This window comes from Geotrypetes seraphini, chromosome 3, assembly GCF_902459505.1.
Source record: "Geotrypetes seraphini chromosome 3, aGeoSer1.1, whole genome shotgun sequence".
In the NCBI taxonomy this organism is placed as follows: Eukaryota; Metazoa; Chordata; class Amphibia; order Gymnophiona; family Dermophiidae; genus Geotrypetes; species Geotrypetes seraphini.
Genome location: NC_047086.1, coordinates 310,805,775 through 310,833,138, shown reverse-complemented (window position 1 = coordinate 310,833,138; position 27,364 = coordinate 310,805,775). Strand labels below are relative to the sequence as shown.

General features: G+C 42.8%; 1 protein-coding gene across 1 annotated transcript in view; it reads left to right on the top strand.

Annotated features, from left to right (window-relative positions):
* The window catches only part of LOC117358113 (serine palmitoyltransferase 3-like), a 227,082-nt gene extending 201,793 nt beyond the window's left edge, over positions 1-25,289 (top strand). Inside the window, exons 11-12 of the mRNA XM_033939643.1 lie at positions 12,261-12,390; positions 22,978-25,289. Coding sequence (XP_033795534.1) covers positions 12,261-12,390; positions 22,978-23,091 — 244 coding nt within the window. The 3' untranslated portion in view covers positions 23,092-25,289. The remainder of the gene's footprint in view (positions 1-12,260; positions 12,391-22,977) is intronic.
* Positions 25,290-27,364: the final 2,075 nt, after the last annotated feature.

Below are 27,364 nucleotides of genomic sequence, written 5' to 3'. Positions count from 1 at the left end.
AACCTCTCTTAGTGGCTTCTCTCGATGCTGAGAAAGTCTTTGACAGGGTGGAGTGGAATTATTTATTTTATGTTCTCAAGCATTATAGTTAACGATGCTTTCTCAGACTCCTTCACGCTCCAGAGGGGCACCCATCAGGGGTGTGCCCTGTCCCCATTATTATTTAATTTAGCTCTAGAACCCCTCCTTGCTAGTATTAGACTCTCTACCTCTATTAAAGGGATCACTATTGCGGTCCTTGAATTTAAACTATCAGTTTATGCTGACGATATTCTTCTATACCTGTCTGAACCTGAGCAATCCCTCACTTCCCTCATTGATCTCATTTCCCTTTTCTCATCCATGTCAGGGTACAAAGTTAATTGGGACAAAACTGAGCTCATGCCTCTCAATGACGCTTGCTTACCTTCTACTCTCTCATCACACCCATTCACTTGGGTTTCCTCAGGCATAAAATACTTGGGAGTACCCTTTGATGGGAACTCAAGGTCACAGCCAAGCTCATCATTGCTAAAACTATCTCCACCGTCAAAGATGCTTTATTTAGCTGGTCCTCCCTCCAATTATCTTGGTGGGGGAGACTTGATACTTTGAAAATGATGGTAGTACCACAAACTATATATATGTTCACAATGTTCCCTTTGTTGTTCCCCTATTCCTTTTATAAACAACTGGAAAAAATGATGTTCGGTTTTCTATGGAACAATAAACCTCACAGAATCTCACAACAAAAATTGAAATCTCCTAAATCGCTAGGAAGTGTCAGTTTCCCTGATCTTATTTACCATAAGACCTTCCTCTTGAGACAGAGAACTGAATGGTTACATGAACAAGATGCTTCTCTCATACCCTGAGGCTCAAAATAGCTTTACTTCACCCTATCCCCCTCCTTAGAACATTAGGTTCTTCACATCTACAGAACAAACAATGTAATCCTTTGCTTTTCACCACACTCCAGGTCCTTCAAGAATTAGATTGCGTACTGGAACGTCCATGGCTTCAATCCTCCTTTTGCCCTATTTGGCGGAATCCCAAATTATTAATTGAGAAAAAGCAGTTTGCTTGGCCTTCTTGGTTTACCCATCAAATTTGGGACATTGCTTCACTCTGTCACTCTGATGGTTCCTGGCTTACTTTTAGTGAGTTACAGCATAAGTATAATTTGGCTGACTCTCAATTTTACCAATGGCTACAAGTCATAAGAAAGTTTGGTCTTGATCTGACAGCTATTAATCATCTCCCCACATTGTTCACTCTTTCCAACCAATTCAGTGCGCTAGGTCACTCAGCATCCAAATACTATAAATTCCTTAAAGATAAACATTATCCGCTACCTCCTTCAGTGAAAAAATATTGGGAAGAGGATATAGGTTGCCTTATTTCAGACCATGACTGGACTTCCTTCTTGAAATCCATTTTTCATTCATACAGGTCAGCCTCAATCACGCAAAGTTTATTCTTCCTGTGTCACAGAGCCCAGTGGACCCCAGTTAAATCCCACCAGATTAATCCTACTTTTGCTAAGGAATGCTGGACCTGCAACAAGGATATTGGCTCCCTTAAACATTTATTATTTCTCTGCCCTTCCATCCAGACTTTCTGGTCATCGATATGGGATACTATTTGCTCTTTGTTCCATATCAATGTAGCTCTCTCTTATCAGATGTTGTTATTAAAATCTTCTGCTTTTCCTTGTCATTTACCACCAGAGGATGAATATCTTTTCGATGTCCATTTCTTTAGCCCTGAAAATTCTTCTAGATTCCTGGAAATACCTCTCTAAGGCTTCTCTGGCCCAATGGTGGAACCTAATTTACTTGACATATAGATTCAAAGCATATCTAGCTAAAAAATAAAAAAATGTGATAGATTCCTAAAGTTCCAATGTAAGTGGCGTTCTCTTAAGATTTATTTGCAAGGCTCAGCCTTTTGATTTCTCTTTCTGATATCTTCTGGCTCCTCTCTTTCTTTATCTTTTCTCTTCCTCTCCTTGGTATTGGATAAAATATAGGTCCATGTTTTATTTTGGTATTTCTCTGTACAGATAATTGTTATTTTCATGTGAGATTTCTCATATATATCTTGTTATGCATAAGGAATGCAGTATTGTGTATTCACTGTGCTTTATTATGTATTGTTTTCTGTTTTCCTCTCACATTGAATGTTTTTACATGTATTATAAAACCTTTCAATAAACAAACCTTGACTTAGAAAAAAAAATCCAGGGCCTCCGTGGCCATTTTGGATTTTTCTAGATTTGATTTTAAAGTTATTTTTCATACTTGCCAGCTTCATTTTTTAAAAGAAAACTACATAGATGACTTCCCCAGGACAGGATGGGATGGATTCATGCCTCATATGCGGTGAATGGCTGTCAGTTGCGTAGCCATGTTCCACGTGTGCTGTGGCCCACTGGGGAGATGAGATTTGCTTGGATGCAGTGCCTTATGCCCCTACAAAATTGGTGTCAGGGGACCCTGAGGAGTACACTGGTGGCGTCTTGACGAACCGCAAGTGCGGCTCTGATGATAAACCTCATATCTTCTAAGCATTCCAAATCTAAGGCGCAGAAATCTACTCCTGCCGCGGAGGATAGTTTTCCCCTGGAATTTGTGAATATGCTTTATGAGGCGTACTTACGTAGTTAAAAAGTCTCTGCCTGTTTCCCTTCCACCGGCCTCTGTGCTGGTCACAGGGATCCCTGCTCCAAGGGACCAGGGTCTATCTTGCCTTCCTGCGGAGGTACTAGGGAATATGCCAGCTGTGCCTGCAGTTGTGCCAGACACGCTTTCCATTCCTCTGCTTTCACCAGGCGGCACTGCAGCGGCCCTGGATGTGGTGAATCAGGCGCATATCCAGGCTCCGAAGCTGTGTGGAGCCCGTGTTTTGGGCGTGAACCCCCACAGTACACAGATTCTTTGATCCCATACACCTTGTAGATTTAATATCGAAATCTCTGCAGGAATTGAAGCTGCAGATGGAACAGCCGGTCACTGCTGAATGTTCCCTCATGAGTGTCCAGAGGCCGCAATCTGCCTTTTTGACAGATAATCTTGACATTGTTCGGATTCTTACTGATTTCTGAGATAGTCCAGTGGGTCCCTTGAAATGTGCTCGAGCCATGGCACAGCTTTATCCCATGATGGATGTCTTTAACAAGTGCTTTATTTCCCCAAAGGTGAATTCTTCAGTGGCGCAGGTTACAAAGCACACATTTCTCACCAGCGATGGGGGAAGGAGGGTCCTGAAGGATGTCTAGGACCAACAGATGGATTTTATTACATTACATTACATTACAGATTTCTATTCCGCCATTACCTTTTGGTTCAAAGCGGATTACAAAAAGAGTTATGGAAGAAGGGTTACAAAGTTAGATCAGAGATAATTTCCAAGAGAGGGATAAGAAGGATCAGGGGTTGGGGAGGGGATGGTAAGAAAGGATATTAATGGTATTAAGCTTTATTAAGGGATTTCTTGAAGAGTATAGTTTTTATTTCCTTTCTGAAAATCTTGTAGTCTGGGTTGTTTTCAATAGGTTGGAGATTTCAATAGGTTATCTATTTTTGCTGCTTGAGTAGCTAGTAGGCTGTCGTATAGTTTTTTCCGTTTTACTTCTTTGATTTGGGGGTAAGTGAATGGGATGTGTGTTTTTCTATGCCTGGTAGAGGTAGTTTGGATGAGGCGGTCGTTTAGGTAGATTGGGCTGTCTCCCATTTATAGTTTTAAATAGTATACAGTAGAATTTAAATTGTATTCTTTCCTGGATTGGAAGCCAATGTGAGTTGATTTAATCCTTCAGCATCTATTTGCTTTAGCCATGGCTGGTGTTAAAGTGGTGACAGCCTCCTCCTTTGTGGCCCAAGTGTGTCATTCCAAACTGCGCCATGATCCTGGCACTGTGGTGTTTCGTGGTTTAGATTTCTCATCTCCACAGTGGATTGCATTGCTAATGCCTTGTACGACATCTTGAAAGTTTTCGCCAAGCTGGACACATATTGTGTTTCGGCCACAGAGTCCCAACATACGCGATGGCAGCAGGAAGTTGCAAGTCAGCTGATGCCTACGCCTCTTTTCCTGCCCAGAGTGCGAGATTGGGTACAAGCCCGCGGTTTGCAAAATAGCACTCGGGGGCTGCGAGTCTAAGACCGCTGCTCTATGGCTATCATTTCCAGGTTGATTCGCTCGACTATTTTCGCAGCTTCCATAATGGTAGGACTGAAGCCTCCCCTTGGGGTGCGGGATCGTTCAACCAGAGGAGTTTCCGCCTTTTGGCCAGAATTGTCGGTGGTGTCTCTGGATGAGATTTGTAGAGCTGCTACAAGGGTCTTCCTTGCATACCTTCACCAAGTTTTACAGAATCAATGTGGCAGCCCAGCAGGATGCCACTTTTTGTTCCTCTGTGTTAGCAGCAGGCTCATCAGTCCTGCCTTGATTTTTTGGGACTGCTCTGTTACGTCCCCCTGGTCCCAGAATAAAGTGGGATTGTACAAGAACGAAAGATTTGGTTCTTATCTTTGCTAATCTTCTTTCTTGTAAATCCTCACTTTATTCTGGGAACCCACCCTTTACTTGCTGATTCGCCAATTGTCTGCCTTACAAGTACTGGTAAGCTGGATTTCTCTTTCTGACCAGCCTTTATAAGAGTGCCATCACACTGGGTTTAGCACTTAATTTGGGGGAGCTTCCTAGGTCAGGCACCCCCTTCTGACAGTGTAGGCTGTGTCTCCTTCCTTATAGCACAGTTTTGTCGTTCAGGTTTTCAGTGTTTCATAACCTGTTATTTCGTTTTACATTGTTATTGCATTTGTTTATATGAGCAGAATTGATTTACTTGTCAGAGTTCCCCGTTCCTCTCTCTCTCTCTCTCTCTCTCTCTTGTTTGTATCCTCTGCAGATGTTCCTGGCTGCTTGAAGACCGACTGGGAGCTGCAAGAGCGTGTTCAGTGATAAGCTGTGAGGAGGAGGGGTGAAAGCTTCAAATGTTTGAGGCTTCCTACAGTCCCTCGCTGGAGAAGGTAAACAACCCACTGGTCCTGGAATAAAGTGAAGATTTACAAGAAAGAAGATTAGCAAAGGTGAGAACCTAATCTTTCATTCAAATTTTTGTGAATCACATGTGCTTGTACTATCCTTCAACGCTCATTTGACTTTTTTAGGTTTGTTTTCTAATAAGTGGGAAAGCCAGAATAAGAGTCATGTCTTATTTTGATCTGGCTCCCAGAGGTATGGGGAGAGAGCTACAGTCATAGCTGAATTTTGAACTCCTGCACAAGAGCTGCTTTTGAATCCTAAATCAGGGGTTACCAAACTTAGTCCTCTGATGGTTTTCAGAATATCTGCAATGAATATACAGTGGTGCCTCGCATAACGGACGCCTCGCACAGCGAACGCTGCGCACAACGAACTTTATGTCTTGATCCGTACAACGAACTTCGTTTCACACAACGAAGTCGCCCGAGCTGCATCCTTCCGCGCAGGCACTGCGCTTAACTGCCCTCTCTCCGCCTGGTTCCCTCTTGCCCCCCCGACTCCCCGACACGATCGGGGCAAGAGGGAGCTCAAGCCCTCTTGCCCCCCCCCGACTCCCCGACACGATCGGGGCAAAAGGGAGCCCAAGCCCTCTTGCCCCGCCGATTCCCCGACACGATCGGGGCAAAAGGGAGCCCAAGCCCTCTTGCCCCGCCGATTCCCCGACACGATCGGGGCAAGAGGGAGCTCAAGCCCTCTTGCCCCCCCGACTCCCCGACATGATCGGGGCAAGAGGGAGCTCAAGCCCTCTTGCCCCCCCGAGTCCCCGACACGATCGGGGCAAAAGGGAGCCCAAGCCCTCTGGCCCCGCCGATTCCCCGACACGATCGGGGCAAAAGGGAGCCCAAGCCCTCTTGCCCCGCCGATTCCCCAACTCCCCGACAATATCGGGCCAGGAGGGAGCCCAAGTCCTCCTGGCCACGGCGACCCCCTAACCCCACCCTGCACTACATTACGGGCAGGAGGGATCCCAGGCCCTCCTGCCCTCGACGCAAACCCCCCCCCCCCCCAACGACCGCCCCCCCCCCAAGAACCTCCGACCGCCCCCCCCAGCCGACCCGCGACCCCCCTGGCCGACCCCCATGACACCCCCAACCCCCTTCCCCGTACCTTTCTGTAGTTGGCCGGACAGACGGGAGCCAAACCCGCCTGTCCGGCAGGCAGCCATCGACGGAATGAGGCCGGATTGGCCCATCCGTCCCAAAGCTCCGCCTACTGGTGGGGCCTAAGGCGCCTGGGCCAATCAGAATAGGCCCGGGAGCCTTAGGTCCCTCCTGGGGGCGGGGCCTGAGGCACATGGGCCCAACCCGACCATGTGCCTCAGGCCCTGCCCCCAGGAGGGACCTAAGGCTCCCGGGCCTATTCTGATTGGCCCAGGCGCCTTAGGCCCCACCAGTAGGCGGAGCTTTGGGACGGATGGGCCAATCCGGCCTCATTCCGTCGATGGCTGCCTGCCGGACAGGCGGGTTTGGCTCCCGTCTGTCCGGCCAACTACAGAAAGGTACGGGGAAGGGGGTTGGGGGTGTCGTGGGGGTCGGCCAGGGGGGTCGCGGGTCGGCTGGGGGGGCGGTCGGAGGTTCTTGGGGGGGGGCGGTCGTTGGGGGGAGGGGGGGTTTGCGTCGAGGGCAGGAGGGCCTGGGATCCCTCCTGCCCGTAATGTAGTGCAGGGTGGGGTTAGGGGGTCGCCGTGGCCAGGAGGACTTGGGCTCCCTCCTGGCCCGATATTGTCGGGGAGTTGGGGAATCGGCGGGGCAAGAGGGCTTGGGCTCCCTTTTGCCCCGATCGTGTCGGGGAGTCGGGGGGGCAAGAGGGCTTGAGCTCCCTTTTGCCCCGATCGTGTCGGGGAGTCGGGGGGGCAAGAGGGCTTGAGCTCCCTCTTGCCCCGATCGTGTCGGGGAGTCGGGGGGGCAAGAGGGCTTGAGCTCCCTCTTGCCCCGATCGTGTCGGGGAGTCGGGGGGGGCAAGAGGGCTTGAGCTCCCTCTTGCCCCGATCGTGTCGGGGAGGCGGGGGGGCAAGAGGGCTTGAGCTCCCTCTTGCCCCGATCGTGTCGGGGGTGCCAGGGACTACACGGAGTCACCCACCGTACCACCCGATTCGGGTAAGCGCAGGTATCGGTGGGTGGCTTATTTGCGGGGGGGTGCCTTATTTTACATTTTTTTCTAAAAAGGGGGGGCTGTCTTATTTGATGGCCCTGCCTTATCATCGGGGAAACACGGTAGAAAAAAAAAAAATGAACAGTTAAGTCCCAGTTTTTGCCGCTGAGACTCTGCCCTCTCACTGTAAAATTAGACTCTACTTAGTCTGTCTTTAAATTTAAAAAATGTGTGTTGTTTTAAAAAACAATTATGTTTTTAGATGTATCTAAATAAAAATAATAACCAAAAATTTATCTTTTTTTATGTCATCTTAGCATATTTTATGCTACAGAACGAATTATTTTGTTTTACATGTATTCTTATGGGAAAACGCGTTTCACACAACGAACGTTTCACATAACAAACTTGCTCCTGGAACGGATTAAGTTCGTTGTGTGAGGCACCACTGTATATGAATTATGTTTGCGTGCATTTGGATGTTTTTGTACTAACCACCCAGGTTGAAATTGGCAGATTAACACAAATGACATGCCAGGCTTTAAGGGACACATTAGATTGACTATGGATTTTAATACTTGCTCTGCATATAAATTTTAGCATTAATATTCCTTGTGCTAAACAGCCCAAATGAGTGGGCCAGTTAGCCTGAAGGGTAATTCTTTCCATGTCCAACACAAATAGGAATAGTTTCCTTTCTTTTGTTTTGATGGCTGCCATATGCTACCCCCAAAGCAATCAGAAATCTCCATCATTCCTTTCTCTGAACTGGGCCTCCATAAAAATTGCTCATCATAATATAGTAGTAGTAAAAGTCTTAGGATATGTCTTAGGCTAGCCTTTGCAAAACAAATCCAACAGAAAGAGCAAAGGCTTACACAGAACCTCTAGATAATCACAAATAATGTAAGTGGTGACCCACTCGAAGGTGAGGGGAAGGGAGGGAGATGGTCTTGGGGTGGAGGCTCGGAGAGAGAGAGAGAAAGGGGCAGTTGGGCAGATGATGAAAGTGGGGAGAAGGGAGAGAGAGAAGAGGGCAGACGGATATCAGTTGAGAGTGGAGAGCAGATGCTGAATGGAAGTGGAGAAAGAGAACACATACTGGATGGAAGGAGGGGAGAAAGAAAAAGGCATATGCTGGATGGGGGGAAGAAGAGAGTTAATGTGATAGTGGAGGGGTGAAGGAAAGGGGTGGCAATCTGTGGGTAGGCACAGTGAAAAGAGGGAAACTGAGTACTGAATAGTAAGAAAGAATTTAATTTAGACAGAAAAAGAAAATAGAGAAGAGGGAGAGATGCCAGAACATGGGGGATAAGGGGAAGGAGACAGAAATATCAGATCTGAGTGGAGGAAATGAGAAGAAAGAGGGAAATGGAAGGAGAGAGATGCCAGACCAAGGGGGCAAGGGGAGGGCAGGAGGAAAAATGGAAGGGGGTTGGCAGACAGTTTCTGGAAGGGGCAGACAGTGGATGGAAGGAAAAAAATGACAAGATGAGGAAAGCAGAAACTGGGAGACAAAGGTTGTTATGTGCCATCAACTTGTGCTCGAGTCCTAGTCCAATGTTAGATGAATATTGGAGAAGAGCAAAGAACACCAAAACCCCTCTATACCTTTGCTTCATCGACTACAGCAAAGATATTGACTGTATGGATTACAATAAACTATGGAGAACTCTATTGTAAATGGGAATACCCAAACACATAATTCAGCTGAAAATCAAGATGACAAAGATAGAAAAAAAATTACATATTTTTTTTTTAAAGGATAAAGTAGTATTGAAGCTGTGTTGATAAGTGTTTATAAATAGAAATGGAAATACGGTGATTGTTTTATTGGACTAATTTTAATACATTTTTTACTAACTTTTAGAGGCCAAATTCTCCTTCCTCAGGTCAGGACAGGATACTGTAACAGCAGTATACTTTACTGACCTAAGGAAAGAGGGTTTGACCTCTGAAACCTAATTAAAAAATGTATTAGTCCAATAAAATGATATCTTATTTTCAATTTTTTGTTTTATTTGTTAATTTGTAAAGTGATTTGAATCTTCTTATTGTCTGCTGATCTTCATTGTTCCATGTTGGATTCTTTGGTGGACTGCTTGCCTTGTTGTTTTGTTACAAATTAGCATACATGGAGTGGAACACACCAGAGGAGTTACAGATTTGGTTGTTTATACATATGGGTTAAAGTTGAATGACAGAATGAGGCAGTTGAGATGAGTTGCAAACTTTGTTATTAATATAGACTTATGTTTTGGATAGTATTACTGCTTTACAATGCATTTGAACACTTTTATATACGTATAGAAAGGGTTCAGAGTTAAAGTCCTGGGCAAGTAGGTGGGAAGGGAAGGAAGGGAGGATTTGTTCAGAGATATTTGGGGCTTGCATAGAACTAAAACTTTACACTGGCACTGATATGGTAATTTTTGTTGTTTGTTTTGAATTTTATAATGAAAGAAATATGAGTGCAAATAAAGAAGTAAATAATAAAATGTGGGTGGGACACAGGTGTGGGCGGGGCAGAGCTAGGGGGCCCAGTGTACTTGTGTGCCTAGGGGCCCTCGAAGAATTAATCCTGTCCTGTGAATGAGAGCATTTTTATTAGTGGCACTTTCCTTAAGGAATAAGCTTCCCCTGGAGTTACAGTTGGAGGAAACTTGGGAGCCATTTCATCAGAAGTTAAAAATATTCTTGCTTCCTTTTTGAAGGCAAGAGTAGTAGGGGACCAGTTGTGTAGGTAGATAAGGCCGGTGGAGCACTGTTGACAATTGGGAAATTAATAAATTGGGGGGGTTTGTTTACTTTGTTTTTATGCATTTGTAGGTATTTTTATTTTAAAAATGTATATAACGTTTAAAACTAAGCGGTTTACATAATTTACATACATGGAGGGGCATAATTGAAAGGCATGTCTAAGCCGCAAGCCGTCCAAAATTTTTTTTGTTTCGAAAATTGTCTAACTATACATTCTGCTGATCTGATCATCCAAGCCGCTAAATCATCTATCTTTATACCACATTTTCGTCCAACTTTTCATCCGAGTCAAAAATGCCTAGAACAAGCCCTGTTGGACATGGGAGGATTCTGCAAAGTGATGGACTGAACACCCAGACTTGGCACCTAAATAGTGGGGTACCTTACAGGACACTGCTGTGAACTTCACAAAAAGGGTGCCATGTTGTCTCCTCACTACAGCTCCCCTTATAGGTCATGGTGAGCCCCCCAAACCACCTCCAGAATCCCCTAGACCCACTTATCTACCACCCTAATAGCCCTTATGGCTGCAGGAGCCACTTATATGCCAGTAAGAAAGGGTTATAGGGGAGTGCACATGTTTAAGTATCAATGCAGTGATTACAGGAGCTTATGGGCATGGGTTCTCCTCTCCATGAGTCCCTAACCCACCCTCAAGATGGCTTAAGCTGCCTCTGTGCTGGACAACTAGGCTTTCCTATGCCAGGCTGACAGGTGATGATGGTCTGGAGGCTGAATTTTAAAGGTGTGATTAATATTTTTATGGGGGGGGGGGTCGGTGATCATTTGGGTAATGTGTGGGGCTCCATTTTATGTGTTTGCAGTGCTTATCTGGTGACTTTAGGTGGGTTTTGTGACTTAGACCATGTTCCGTTGATACTAGGCTGTATAACTTTCAGTTATACATGCTGTACTACTAAGTCTAAGCCGGCCCATGTCCCGCTCAACTCCCACCCTCGACACTCCTCCTGAAACGCCCCGTTTAGCTTTGGTCATTCAGCAGCACTATGGAGGCCTAGGTCATTTAGAAATACGTACAAAACCCGTTTTTATTATCGGCACTTGGACATATTTGGACAATGTTCGCCAAGTTCCGACTTAGGCCAGTTTTTGGACGTTTTTCTCTTTCGATTATGAGCCCTATAGCATTTAAAATAGGCACATAATAAAACAAATACATAATAAAATAGACATAATAAAATAAACATGCAAACAATCCTCAGAAAGATACCATAGTTTAGATAATAAAAATCATGGATAATTTATCAACTTTACCAGAAATAGCTAAAAAAAAAAGGCATCTACAAATAACTAGGTCTTAAGAAGCTTTCTAAACCTGCCCTTTCACAGCTATTTCGTATCTGACCCACCAAGGAGTATTTATATTTTATGAGGATTGTAACATAGTAGATGACGGCAGATGAAGACCCATCCAGTCTGCCCAATCTGATTCAGGGGTTCTTTATCAAGCTGCGGTAGGGGTTTAACACGCGTTAAACCGCCTGCCGTGCTAGCCGCTAACAACTGCATTGAGAAGGCATTAGTTGTGTAGCCGGCCGCGGGGGTTAGCGCGTGATGAAAGGTCCGACGCGCTAACCCCGCTAGCGCGGCTTGATAAAAGGACCCCTCAATCTAAAAAAAAAAAAATTCTCCTTAGCTATTGTGAATCACAAAGAAATTTTCAAGAATGGTGTCTAAGTACTTTTAAATAAGTAAATTGTTTAAATTAATAAAGCTTAAGATGTAAAGCAATTACCTAAAACCAAAACCAACAATTTTGTGATATATATATATATATATATAATATTTTTTAAAATACATTGTAAGAAAATTTTAAAAAGGATGATATAAAATAAGGCAATGTACAAGTGCATATGTTGCATTTCGCTAGCTCTGTTCCGGCTATCGCATAATTTAACAATTGCCTTTAATTTTTCATTTGCCCTTATAGTTTTAGGAGTGGTGGTAGTTTGCAGGGGGCAGGAGTTGGCAGAGTAGCCTTTTTAATAAGGTGGGTTTTCCGTGTGGTAGACGTTTGTCACTTTGAGATAATGTCCCTAACTGCAACACTTTACAATATATAAACAGGAACTGGTGTCTTCTCTGCTGCATAGATTACTACATCAGGAATATACACAGTAAATGATGCCAAATAAAGACCAGCAAGACTCATTCGGGCTGCCTAGAAAGGCTTGTATCTGATGCTCTGAGCAAATCATTCCACCTCCTTGCATTTAAATGATAGCGTAAGGACCCTGCTGTTTGCTAATCTTATTGAAAGATTCCTGCGTTTCTGTACTGCTTTGGAGAGATGGTGAATGACTGGGCAATTGCAAAATTTTCCTGTAATATTATGTTGTGTTTTTTTTCTCCTGTAGTGCATTTGCAAGACACATGCTGAAGAAGAAGATTGGAGTTGTTGTAGTTGGGTTTCCTGCTACTCCTATCACAGAGTCTAGAGCACGATTTTGTGTATCAGCTGCACACACAAAGCAGATGTTAGACACAGTAAGTGCCTGCAGATACCTTTTTAGAGTGAGTTTGGTACAGCATCAGAGTGGTATTAAGAATAAAATTATTGCATGCATCTTCACGTTCAGCTCCAGAAAATCTTAGAGGATTTGAGGCAGACAATTTAGCATGACTTAGAACTGATAAGATTTAGAGCATGATTTGCCAGAATGTTTTCATTATAGACACAGATTAGAAGAAAATCCTGTATTGGGTTTGACTGCCTTTTTATAAAAAGATTCATGCAAGGCAAGAGAACAGCAAGTACAATGTGACATAAAATATGCAGTTTTGTTAACTGTAACAACAGTAAACTGATCAACTTTAACTTATGTTAATATTTGGAGTTGGCAAATTGATTCCTAGTAATAAACTAACATGACATAGAATCTGAAGTTTAACAGCACTGTAAAACAGTCATAACAAATATGATAAATGCTAGCAGAATCTGAATGACAACATGGACAGCACATTTGTTTAGTACAGTAGTACCTTGGAATCCAAACTTAATCCGTTCCAGAACCCCGTTCGACTTCCAAGACAAGTTTTCCCACTGAAATGAATAGAAACTGGATTAATCCGTTCCTTGGTCCCACAAACTCTACAAGATCGGGCCTAGCTGGCAGAAACAGCAATATCGGGACCCCCAGCAGCACAGGCAGCAAGATCAGGATCCCCAGCAGCAGAGGCAGTAGGATCGGGTCCCCCAGCGGCAAGACAGCAAGATCGGCAATGGCAGCTGCAAGTGGTGTTGAGCCCCAAGCTTCCCTTCCAGGTGGAAACAGGAAGCTGCATCAGAGGGGAAGCTTTGGGTTGAGCACTGCTTGCAGTTCGGATTCCAAAATAGCATTAGGATTCCAGGGCAAAAATGAAGAAAAAAAAAAAGTTTGGATTCTAAATCGTTCGAGTTCCAGGGCGTTCGGATTCCGAGGTACCACTGTATATGAAGTAGAGAATGGCATGACGACAAAATTTTCCCGGTCCCCACAGGAACTCATTTTCCTGTCCCATCCCAGCGAGTTCTTTTCTTGTCCCTGCCCCATTCCTGCAAGCTCCATCCTCATCTGCACAAGCCCCAAACACTTCAAAATCATAAGTGTTCGAGGCTTGTGTGGTTAAGGCAGAGTTTACAGGAATGGGGCCAGGGATAGTGACAAAACTCACGGGATGGGGAAATTGAGTTCCTGCAGGGACGGGGACAAATTTGTCCCCGTGTCATTCTCTAATATGAAGATGTGATATTTATAATGTCGTACTAGAAAGACACAAAATAACCATAAAGTTGCAAAGCTCTTAAATTGTATCCAATTGTATCCACTTGATATACATGATTTAATAACTAACATTAAGAGGAGGAAAAGACATCAGGAAATGCTAAGGAGGTAAAATACCTAGATGTAATAAATGACCGCTTCTTGAAGGAACTGGTCCAGAAACTGACAAAAGGGGGAGCTATTAGTCCTTAGTGAAATGCAGGTCACAGTACGTGAGGTATTGGTGTTGGATCCACTAGGAAACTGATCATAACATAATCCAATCTGAGTTGATATCGGGAGTGAGTAGTATTTAATTTAATTTTCAAAAGGGAGGCTACAATGAAATGAGGAAAATGGTTAAAAAAGCTAAAAGGATCAGCTGCAAAGTTTAGAACTTTAAAGCAGGCATTAACATTGTTTAAAAATACCACTGTTGAAGCCCAGACCAGATATATTCCATGTATTAACAAAGGTGGAAAGAAGAGCAAATGACAGCCAGCAAGGTTAAAAGGTGAAGTGAAAGAGCCAAAAGAACATCCTTAAAAATATGGAAAAAGGATCCGATTGAAGAAGCTAAGAAGCAACAAAAACATTGGCAATTTAAATACAAAACATTGATAAAGAAGACTAAAAGAGAATATTGAAGAGAAACTTGCCACAGAGGCAAAAACTCACAGTAACGACTTTTTCAGGTACATCAGAAGTAGAAAGCCTATGAGGGAATCTGTGGTACTATTGGATCATCAAGTAGCAAAAGGGGCATTCAAGGAGGATAAGGCCACAGCAGAGAGACTAAATAAATTCTTTGCCGCAGTCTTTATGAAAAAAGATGTAAGAGATCTACCTATACCAGAAAACGTTTTCAAAAGAGGAACTGGAAGACATATGGAGCCAAATAAGCAAGCTAAGAGTGATAAATCACCAGCACCGGATGGTATACACCCCAGGGTACTAACAGGATTCAAATATTAAAATTGCTGATCTGCTTTTAGTGAACTGTCGCTAAAATCATCTGTAGTACCTAAAGATTGGAGAGTGGCCAATATAACACTGATTTTTTTTAAAAGGGTTCCAGGGGTGATTCGGGAAATTACAGACCAGTAAGCTTGACTTCAGGGCTGGGCAAACTAGTGGAAATTACAGAACATGTAGACAAATATGATTTAATGGGACAGAGTCAACATGGGTTCAGCCAAAGAAAGTTTGCGTCATTTCTTTGAAGGCATGAATAAACATATGGATAAAGGTGAGCTGGTTGATGTAGTGTACCTAGATTTTCAGAACGTTTTTGATAGAGGGTAAGGTTAAATGGCCATTTTTTTCAATGGAAGAGGATATATAGTGGAATGCCACAGGGTTCTTGCTGGGACTGGTGCTCTTTACTATATTTATAAATGATGTGGAAATTGGAATAAGAAGAAGTGAGGTAATTAAATTTGCAGATGACATAAAACTATTCAAAGTTGTCAAAACACATGTGGACTGTGAAAAATTGCAGGAAGACCTTAGGAAATTGGAAGACTTGGACATCCAAAGGGCAGATGAAATTTAATGACGGCAAATGCAAAGTTATGCACATAGGGAAGAATAATTTAAATCATAGTTACCTTATGCTAGGGTCCACCTTAGGAGTCAGCACCCAAGATAAAGATCTAGGTGTCATTGCAGACACTTTACTGAAATCATTTTCCCAGTGTGCAGCAGCAGCTAAAAAAATCAAACAGGATGCTAGGAATTGGATGATAAATAAGACCAAGATTATTATAATAACTCTGTATTGTTCCATGGTGTGACCTCACCTTGCATATTATGCTCAGTTCTGGTCACTATATCTCAAGAAAGATATAGCAGAATTAGAAAAGGCTCAAAGAAGAGCGACCAAAATGATAAAGGGGATGAAACTGCTCTTGTGTGAAGAAAGGCTAAGGAGGTTAGGATTATTCTGCTTGGAAAAAATATGGGTCAACAAATGCTAAGTGGTGTAAGTGAATTGATTTATCATCACTCTTAAAAAGTACAAAGACCAGGGGATGCTCAATAAAATTACATGGAAATATATTTCCTCCTATTTGTTTTAAATATATTTCACTAAAAGAAGAGTTAACCTCTGAAACTCGTTGCCAGAGGATGTGGTAACAGCGGTTAGCATAGCTGAGTTTTTAAAGGTTTTGGACAAGTTCCTGGAAGGAAAGTCCATAATCTGCTATTGAGACAGACATGGGGGGATGGCTTTGGGATTGGTAGCATAGAATATAACATAGTAAATGACAGCAGATAAAACCTGAATGGTGTATCCAGTCTGTCCTGTAATTGCATACATTACAATTTCATGTTTAAAATAAAATGTCTTTTTTTTTCTTAGTTATTTCTAGGCCATAGACCTTAGAAGTCTAACTGGTATAGTCCTTAGGTTCCACTCACTGGAGTTGTCATTGAAGCTCACTCCAGCCTATCCATAACATAAGAATTACCGCTCTGGGTCTGACCAGTGGTCCATCGTGCTCAGCAGTCCGCTCACACAGTGGACCTTAGGTCAAAGACCAGTGCCCTAACTGAGACTAGCCTTTCCTGCGTACGTTCTGGTTCAGCAGGAACTTGTCTAACTTTGTCTTGAATCCCTGGAGGATGTTTTCCCCTATATCTTGAATGTTTTGATCATGTCCCCTCTCAGTCTCCTCTTTTCAAGGGAGAAGAGGCCCAGTTTCTCTAATCTCTCACTGTACGGCAACTCCTCCAGCCCCTTAACCATTTTAATTGCTCTTCTCTGGACCCTTTCGAGTAGTACTGTGTCCTACTTCATGTACGGCGACCAATGCTGGATGCAGTATTCCAGGCCCGGTACAGTGGCATGATAACCTTCTTCAATCTGTTCGTAATCCCCTTCTTAATCATTCCTTGCATTTTGTTCGCCTTTTTGCTGCCGCCGCCACCGCAAATTGCGCGGACAGTTTCATTGACTTGTTGACCAATACTCCCAAGTCTCTTTCCTGGGGGGCCTCTCCAAGTACTGCACTGGACATCCTGTATTCGTGTATAAGATTTTTGTTACTGACATGCATCACCTTACACTTATCTAAGTTAAACCTCATTTGCCATGTCGCAGCCCATTTCTCGAGCGTGTTTGTCACGTTGCAGGTCTTCACAATCCTCCTGCGTCTTCACTACTCTGAATAACTTTGTATCGTCTGAAAATTTAATCCTTTGCAGGATTCAGACCATGAAATTTTGCCCATTCATATTCTAATTAGAGATCCTCTGTGTTCATCCTACTCTTTTTTGAATTCCATCAGTTTTCCTCTCCACCACTTCCCTCAGGAGGACATTCCAGGCATCCACTACCCTCTCCATGTTGTTAATATTTGGGTTTCTGCCAGATACTTGTGACCTAGATTAGCCACTATTAGAAACATGATATTAGGCTAGATCAGGGATCTCAAAGTCCCTCCTTGAGGGTCGCAATCCAGTCGGGTTTTCAGGATTTCCCCAATGAATATGCATTGAAAGCAGTGCATGCACATAGATCTCATGCATATTCATTGGGGAAATCCTGAAAACTTGACTGGATTGCGGCCCTCAAGGAGGAACTTTGAGACCCCTGGGCTAGATGGACAATTGGTCTGACCCAGTATGGCTATTCTTAAATTCTTACTAGCAAAATTTAAATCCTGTATAATAGCAATAATAATATCATTATTATTATTATTTTAAAATGTCTTCACATCTTTCAAAATCTAAGGGAATTTTCTGAAAATGAATGAGATGCAAAGCATTTTCTCAAGTAAATCTCCCTGACTTTGGCCAGTATTTCACCTGAAAGCTGTGTCAATTCAAAGAACTTTCTCAAACTGTCTCATTAAACAAAATGGTGAACAGAAGTTAAAGATGGCAGTAGAATGTTAATAAATCAGATTTTACACTCAACCAAGCAAAAAAAAAAATAAATAAATCTTCACATTTTAAACTTGCAGTTCAAGACTTCATATTAAATATCTATTTCTGTTCATTCTGAAGTAAAATCTTTGTACAATCTCCTCCTCTATCTCCATGAATCATATTAATAACAAAACTACGCAAATGTTCAAATTAATATTGTCTTGTCAGTGGTCTTATGAGATTTTTATGAATGTATTTGATATTGGAAACTACCTAAATTCCAGGCTCGTATAAATGTGTTACATAAAAATGATACAGAACTGATAATGATCCACCAATGGAACTTATTGTACTTTACTTTTTTAAGTTCTTCTATTCCACTACTCTAGTTCACAATGATAGAGTAGTTTTCACTAAATATACTTTATTACGGGGACATCTTATGATATAGATGACATACATTGAAACACAATTAGAGAAATGCTCAATTGATAATGTTTAACTGGATTAATTCTTGTTACTTCATGTGAATGCATGTCAAACAATGCTCACATTTATAATGGCCACATACTTGATGCTCAATTAGCAAAGATTTTTTCAAAGCAGGTACCATATATACTCTAATATAAACTGAGATTTTGGGGGCCAATAAAATGGCCCAAAAATGGGGGTCTTGGCTTATATTCTTGTCATTGCCCTCTTGCTACCCTCCCAGACTTGTTGCAGGCCTCTGCCGGCATTGGTCAACAGAGATGAGTCTGCCAAATGTCCTGGTGGGATTGGCCAAGACAGGAGGGATCCCTCCCATCTCCAGTACCGGCAGAGTCTACCAATTTTTTTTACCTCCCCCAGCGTAGCTTTTTTGAATCCCTGGTGTTCCAGCGGTGTACTGGGCAAGAGCAAGCTTTCCACACTCCTGCCCCTCGCTGAGCCACTCCCTGAATGGCTGCCTTGAGTTCTCGTGACCCAGTAGTGTACCAGGCATGAGCGACTTTTCCTCACTCCTGCCCAGTGCTGAACCCGCTTGCTGAATGGTGTCCCAAGTTCTCACGGGACTCGTGCTCAGGGCCAGGCAGGAGTGAGGCAAGGTCGCTCATGCATGGTACACACTGGGCTGCGAGAAGAACTCGCAGCCATTCAAGGAGGGGTTCAATGAGTTTAGAAAGCTCACTCCTACCCAGTGCACTGCTGGACCACCAGGGATTCAAATACATACACAGGGAGAGGTAAAAAAAAATTGGCAGAGTCTGCCGGGACAGGAGACAGGAGGGATCCCTCCTGTTGCAGCCCACCATGTCATATGGCAGACGCGGTGGAGGCCTGCAGGACATCGGAAGAGAGGGGGTACAGGGCAGGGAGGGGGACTGGGTACATAGCCTGGCAGAGAGGGAGGGGGCAAGCCAGGGGGGGAGAAAGGACAGAGTAGAGAGCCATGGAGGGAGAGGGCTGGGTGCAGAGCCTGGCAGGGGAGGGAAGGGGTCAGGGCACAGATCCTGGCAGGGCATATGTATATTCCTCCCCATCTTATATTCGAGTCAACCTTTATTCTTCCTTTTGGGGGGAAAGGGTACCTCGGCTTATACTCGGATCAACTTATATTCGAGTATATGTGGTATTCTGACTGGACTTAAATTCTCCTTCAAATTCTTAGTCGTCAAAAATTCTATCCTTTACCTTTCAGTGATAAAACATGGATGTGCCATCAGTACATACAAAATATCTTTACATAATTTGTCTAATTTTCATAGTCTATGTGAAACACAAATGATACCATCCTGCTCTTATGGTTCTCTCCAAAGACTACAACAGACATTCCTGATGTCAATGAAATGCTCTTTTATGAGTCTGTCTTGCAATTTCACATTGATATATTCAAAAATCTATATTGCAAAAACATTCTGGCCGATGTTCAGCCATCAGTGGTTTAAACTAGATTAGCCCTAGATATTCAGTGGTGGGCCATGTCCTGGCACCAGCACTGAAAATCGGGGGCTAAATCTGGTGGGGCTGGCCGCTTGAACTTTAATAGATCCCTGCCAATATTCAGCCAGGGTCTGAAAAAGACAGTTATGCAGGCCCTGGCTGAATGTTGGCAGGAAAATGAAATTTAAAAATAGTTGGATATCAGCTTGTTTATTTCCTGTATTGGTGTTTTTTTTGTATCATTCGTTTATCCTAAATTTGCTAGCAAAGATGTTTTCTTTCTTTAATTGTTAAATGTATATATAAAACTTTGTACATTGCCTGCCTCAAATTCCCCCCCCCCCCTCAACACATCAAAACGTCCTCCCAGTCAGGATAGGTCTTCTCCCCCTCCTCCCGGGACCTTCCTGACCTCCCTGGTAGCCCAGTGGGGCAAAACCTAACTCCCTTTCTCCTGCCCCTAGTGGCAGCTTCCAGAAAATGTCAGTTGCACCTCAACTGCCTATTAAGATGTTTCATTGTGTTGTACTGTTGCTATACTAATGCATGCTTCTTAAGGTATTTCATTGGTGTTATGCTGACGTTGAGTATTTATTTATTTATTCCAATTTCTATCCCGTTCTCCCAGAAGCTCAGAACAGGTTACAAGTAGACATTCACAATCGTTTGAAAACAGACTAGTCATGACAACAAATATTGTATATATTTATATGAATATGGTATCACTCATATTCTGCTAGCATTTCTTATACAGTAAACTCTGTTATCCAACACCCATGGGGATTGGTGGATGCCAGTTAACTTTAGTTTCTGGTTGATTGAAAGTTACTGCAAAAATAGTTTTGACTTCCTTCCCATCTCACTCTTATCACTCCCCACCCTCACTTTTAGGTCCAGTATCTATTCTTCCCTTTTTTCAGAGTCACTTTCTCTCCCCCTCTTCATGCATCCATCCATCTTCCCTTCCCTGCACCCTGCTGGACTCTGCCCCCACACACACTTCTGGTCCACATCCTCTCCCCATCTGCTCTCCCTCTCTTTGTGTCAGTCTGGCCTCCTAGACCCCTCAATTACCAAAGCAGCAATGACAGCCAGTCAGCAGAGGCAGCGCTAAAAACAGGCTGCTTGCAGCCAGCCCTGGCAGGGTCTTTCCTCTGCTGCATCAGAAGTGATGAGTCAGAGGAAAGGCCCTGATGGGGCTGGCTGTGAGCAGCCTGTTTTTATCCAGGCCAGAGATCTTTTCAAAACTCCAGACAAATATTGGGGGAGGGGAGGCGGCAGGCTCCTTCAGTCCTCAGGATACCATTCCACCACAGCTCTAAAAAAGCAGTTATGACACAAAGCTGTCAGCTGAGCCTTCACACTTCAGAGGGAGGTTATCGGCCTATTGGAGGGCATGAGCAAAGATCACAACAGATCACTAGGTGTTGGACATTATATAGAAGGGGTATGTGCTGTAGTTCTTTTGTCCCCTGCACCTTTTTCTAGACCCTCCTGTAGGAGAGTCAGAGTGACAGTGCTGTTGCAGCTTCAGGGAAGGGAGGGAGGGATAGAAGGGGGGTTTGTGGCTCAGGACCACTGCCGCTGCTTTGTGGGCGGAAGGGAGGGGGGTTTGAGGCTGAGGCCCGCTGCTGCTTCTTTTGGGTGGGAGGGAGGGGGGTTTGTGGCTTAGGCCCACTACCACTGCTGCTGCTTTAGGGCATGAGAGAAGGGGGTTCACAGCTTAGTACTGCTGCTTCGGAGCTGGAGGGAAAGGGGTTCATGGCTCAGGACCGCTGCTGCATCAGGGATGATTTTGTTTTTTATCAGCGATTTTTTTTTGGCTTGTTGGGTGAGAGTGCCGGTTGCTTGAGTACCAGTTAATCGGGATTCTACTGTATTTCTATGAATATTTTGGAGTTCTTTTAGATGTTTATATATTTTGATAATATATCATTTTAGTCCTATTACTAGGATTCAATGTGCCATCTCCTATTTTATTTCACTGATTGTATTTATGCATACATTTAATCATTTTACTATTGTTGTGTTAACAAAATTGTAAGTTTTATGTCGAGCTGTACCTATTGTACATCATCTTGGGGGAATCACTTTGTAAAATGGTTAATAAATCCCAAAACTACATAGAAAGACACGGTGACAGAATTTGTCCCTGTTCCCATAGATAACTGTGGGCAACCATCCCCGTGTCATTCTTTAAGAAGAGAGGGAAGAATCGGAGTATGAATGGGCTCAACCACTGACCCTCAAGTCTTGCATTGAAGAATGCTGGTGTAGAAGTACTGAGGTTGAGATAGACACTAAAGATTAACACGGGATGGTTTTCTGCAGTAATCCGTGGGGACGGTGACAAATTCTGTCACCGTGTCATTCTCGACCCTTGCCTACTAATTCACTGGGCTCATGTGGTTTCCTCTCCAGTCTTCTCTTACTGTGAGTTGCTTTTACTGCTCGTACTTTCCAATCATCTAATATAATTCCTTCTACCTGTCTTCCACTTCTGAAGCTTCTTTTATTCTTCCTCTCACTGCACTTCTGACACCCTGTCCTGCTGCTCGTGTCAGCAGGACTGACTTTGATAAAAAAAAGTCTTTGTGCTTGCTATGAATTGTTGACTAAGAATGGAGGAAGAACTGTCGTAAGTTGCAAGGTTCTGTGCAGGACTTTTAGTGAGGGGAAATTATCATCCTGGGCTACTATAAAAACTGGGTTACTTTACCACAGATCGGTTTATTGTAGGACAGGGTTTCATTGTATAAAATGAGACACTGCTAAAATGGTTGCTTTGCTATTTTACACGTGTGGTGCAGAAATTATAACTACAGCCTCGGCGGTGGGTTCAGGCTTATATTATCTCCTGTGACCCTGATCAGGCCACTTGGTACCCCATTGCTCAGTACATTAGATAGATTGGGAGCCCACTGGGACATTTAGGGAAAAATGCTTGAGTACCTGAATAAATTCATGTAAACCGTTCTGAACTCCCCTAAAAATTGAATAAACAAATAAAATAACCTAATTTGACAGTAGCCCACATTAATAACTTCCTCTCAGTGTACAATTACTAGGAAGTTCTACAAATACTAGGAAGTTCTTTTTTACCCAACGTGTGGTGGACACCTGGAATGCGCTTCCAGAGGACGTGATTGGGCAGAGTACGGTACTGGGGTTCAAGAAAAGATTAGACAAATTCCTACTGGAAAAGAGAATAGAGGGGTATAGATAGAAGATTACTGCACAGGTCCTGGACCTGCTGGGCCACCGCGTGAGCGGACTGCTGGGCACGATGGACCTCGGGTCTGACCCAGCAGAGGCATTTCTTTTGTTCTTATGTTCTTATGTGTAACTATGGCTATTTTTGATAGTAATGTATCCTTGTGCTCATTGAGTGTCTGATTTATTAAGAAATTTTCCATAGGCAAGACAGGTCAAACAACTGAATAAGTCAGACTTTTCAGCGCTTTTTTTGTGATATTCATCATTTATGGGCTAAACCAGTAAGGAAACTGATAATGTTGCAATGGTTTTGCAGGTGTTGAATGAACTTGATGAAATAGGCGATTTCTTGCAAGTGAAATATTCCCGGCATTCTAAGTCATCTCGTCCAGAGCTGTATGATGAAACAAATTTTGAACTCAATGACTGAATTTCACAGCCATGTCCTGAACTTTCTGGTGGCGTAATCTTAAAACAGAACTAGGTGCAGAGGCACGACTAACCACGACACCTACAAAGGAATTTGTACATGAGAAGGCCTCCAGCTTGCCACATTCCTACTATGTACTGCATCTCTAGGAAGCTGATAAAGCTATTCATGCCTTAGCCTGAAGGTAATAAAAATATTCATTGACGTGCACTACAGGCTGTGCAGAGAAGAGCAATGCAGCTGGTGTTTGGTGGTTCTGTTGAAAAACAGAGCTTGGAAACAAACTGGAGGCCACCAAGTAACAGATGGACATTTCATTCCATGTTTTGAAATCTCAAATACCTTTGGGCAAGTAGTGAGCATGAACTTTAATATTATGCCAAGTACCCATGCAATGAAAAATTTAAATTATTAAATATAGTTTTGGCAAAATCCTTAGATATATTTTCTCTCTCCTTGTCGTCAACTGCTGCATTTTCATTCCTGGAGGCTTTGGCTTCCTTGAAGAAATAAGGGGAAAATTAAATTGACTAAAAATATGAACCTTTTCAATCCAAAGTGGCTCAAAGCAATTACATTTTATGGTAAATGGTATATTTTTTTGTATAAAAATTAAGAACAATTTGATCAAATGCTTGAATAATATATTTATTTTAAGTTTTATATGCTAGTGGTTTAAGCCAGCTATGTTGAGTGCTTTTATACAGGTAAAATCCACACCAATTTAGTTTACACAGCTGAAAATCCAAAATCTACTGACTTAAGTGCCCCAGTGATCCCAGGATTTGTTTGGTGTGAATTCAAAGCCACCTTTTTATTTTTTTGTTTGTTTGTGTTTAGTTGTTGAAACCCTTGCAAATCTTTGGTGAGCTTCTTGTCTGTTATTTTGCAGATTAGCAGTCCAAATTAGTGAGATAATAAAGCAACACAGTATGAAGTAAAAATGACTATGTTGGTATAGGGCTCATTTTCAAAATGCTTAGATGCACAAAGTTTGTGTGTCTGCTTTGAAAATACAGCTCTTTCAAAATACTGTACAGGTAGCCGTCGACTTACGACCGCAATTAGTTTCTACTGACAGGTCATAAATTGATCAGGACGTAAGTTGGCCCGTGTTAAATTAAGGCAAGAATATTAGACTGGGTAATGATATTTTAATTATTTTAATCATCTTAAAGCAATCTGTTAACAACATTTTCTTTCTAAGTCAAACAACAATACAATTGTGGAAAAACAGACAAAAATAAGAAATACAGTAAAGTACATTTAAGTCATGGCACCACTGGTGCTTGGCTGCGGATTATCGATATCTCCTTCATCAGGGGAGGCTGCGGACCCAGTGATGGGTGGAGTTGCTCTTTGCATAAACATAGTGAGCTTCGTCTGAACTGTTTGCTTTTTTTTTCTCTTCATAAATTTCGCAATAAGGACGAAATGTGTCATGTGCCATCCATTCAATCCTCGCAAATCATTCAATGTTTGGGTCCATGTCTTCAAAATGGGCGAGGAGTTTATTCAGTAGAGATAAACCTTCTGACAATCCCTTTGTGGTGAACATTCATTGTAGCGCCTCATCCTCTTGGTCTTTCTCTAATTCTCTTATTTTTTTCTTCCACCACTCTTTCTTCTTCTAATTCTATCAGTTCTTCATTCGTAAGTTTCCCCGATTCCCAGTCTAGCAACTCCTCAACATCTTCCATTTCACATTCCAATGAAAAGTCTTTTGACAGTTTCACTATTTCTTCACGAATCTCATCAAGTTCTTGTTCACTGGTAAATCCAGCAAAGGTATTCACATAGCACTTAACACACTTCTTCCATACACCATTCATACACTTTTCCATCACTGGGTCCCAAGGAGTAGCAAGATTTTTTTATACACTTAAGAATATTATACTGTTTCCAATAGTCACGTAGTGATAGTTCAGGGCCGGCATCTATAGCAGCTATGGCTTGGACGAAAGTGGTTCTGAGATAGTTTGCCTTCAAAGTAACAATCGCCCCTTGGTCCATTGGTTGAATAAGTGGTGTAGTGTTCGGGGGCAAAAATAACACTTTCACATTAGGATAGAGATCAGCTAAGTCAGTGTTCTTCAATCATCGGTCCATGGACCAGTGCCGGTCCACAGAAATTTCCTGCCGGTCCACAGGGCCAGCATGTGCATCAGGCCCAAAACAGTGTTCTTCAACCGCCGGTCCATGGTGCGATCGATGCGGCGTTATCTTCGAGCCAGCTCCCTCTTCCTAACTGATTCAGTGCACAAAGCCACGGGCAGTGGCTCCTACGGGCATCCTGCGCCTGAACCGGAAGCCTTCTCTCTGACGTTGCAACGTCAGAGGGAAGGCTTCAAGATGAGGCACAGGACATGCAAGGTGCAATTACTACTATTACGGGGGCGGGGTCTGGGGTGGAGATTGGGTAGAGATGGGCGGGGTTTGGCCCACGACTTAGCCCAGTGTTCTTCAATCACCGGTCCACGGACTGATGCCGGTCCACAGAACAGTTCTTTTATTTCTGCCGGTCCATAGGTGTAAAAAGGTTGAAAAACACTGAGCTAAGTGATGTGGATGTCCAGGCGCATTATCAAGCAACAGTAAAATTTTGAAGGGGATTCCTTTCTCCAAACAGTACTCAAGCACTTGAGGAATAAAACAATTACTGTACCAATCCCCAAATAAAGCCTGATTCATCCAGGCATTACGGCTTGATCTATAATAAACTGGCAAAGTGTGCTTGTTCACATTCTTAAATGCAAGTGAATTTTCAAAATGGTAAATTAATAAGGCCTTCAGCTTGAACCCATTGATATTCCCTCCAAGCAGTAGAGTGAGTCTATCCTTGTGTGCTTTAAATCTAGGCATGCTTATGGCTGCTTTGTGAATGTAAGTGCGTCCTGGCATCCGCTTCCAATATAACCCTGTTTCATCCGCATAAAAAATTTGTTCTGCCATATAACCCACCACCTTGATTATTTCTTCTAAGCTATCAACAAACTTTTTAGCTCCTTCCTCATCTGTTCTCGCTGCTTCTCCAGTCACCCAAACATTATACAACTGGAATCTATTTTTAAACCTCTTACACCAACCAGTACTTGCCACAAATTCATGACTGTAGTTTTCTCCAACATGTTCCTTTAAAGTCCCAAACAGACTTCTAGCCTTTGACTGTACTGTAAAGAGGCTTAAGGGCGTCCGCTTTTGAATCTGATCTTCCATCCAAATGTTTAACAATTTCTCCGTTTCATGGATGGGCCCAGTACGTTCTTCGTAATCACTGTTGACCACAAAGGTGCAGAACCTTTCACAGCTTCACGAATTCTATTTTTGACCTTTATAATAGTAGACACAGTAAAGTGTGATATCTTTAGATCACATGCAATCACATTCACTTTCTTTCCTCCTTCATACTGTTTTATTATCATCATTTTGGTGTCCAGATCTATGGCCTTTCTTTCCTTTTTTGGAAGGCTGAGGAGTGGACATAGACAATTTCCTTTTCGTTGTCATTTTTACTGCATGAAATTGCCCCAAAAACTCACGTGGAGGCAATACCCCTGCGTATGTTATCACGAGACTTCGGAGAGCAGAAGTCACGTCGTAAGATCGAACAGTCGTAACTTGGATAGGTCGTAAGTCGACGACTACCTGTACATGCATATCATTGAAGTTCATTGTGCTTGTAACTTTTTATAATTCTGTTCCCAAACTTCTTGAGCTATTTGGTCTTTAATGAATATTACTGAAATTAAATAATGCTGCCTTAGCAGAATGATGTTTTACATTAAACCTATTCCATAGGTAAATTCCTGCTTCTTCCATGGTGTTCAAAACTTAAGTGAATGCAATATAGGCATCATTAAACTAATATGTATTTTCACTTTTAGCTTCTGTGCTGTATTCCACAGTTTTTAAACTTTTTCTTTCAAAGGTTTGTCTGACAATATTTCGTTTATTTTTTGTATTAAATAGAAATGAGATGTAAAAAAAAGTTATTTTGTAATATTTTATAGCAAGTCCACAAAATTTTTATTCTAGTGGGACAGACACTCTATTCCTGAACTTGCGGATAGTCAACCTCTTCTCAAGAGAGCTCCTGTAGGGAGATTGAGTTGCATTCTTTTGCTCCCAATCCCTCTGAGCTGTCCTTCATTTCCTCAGTTGTCGTGCTACAAGTGATACAGTAGATGCTTATCTTTTCTGCTTGTGTTTCTTTTCATTCAATTCAGTCTTTTTGCTAATCATTTGCGAGGCTTTTTGGTGCAGCAGAGGATCC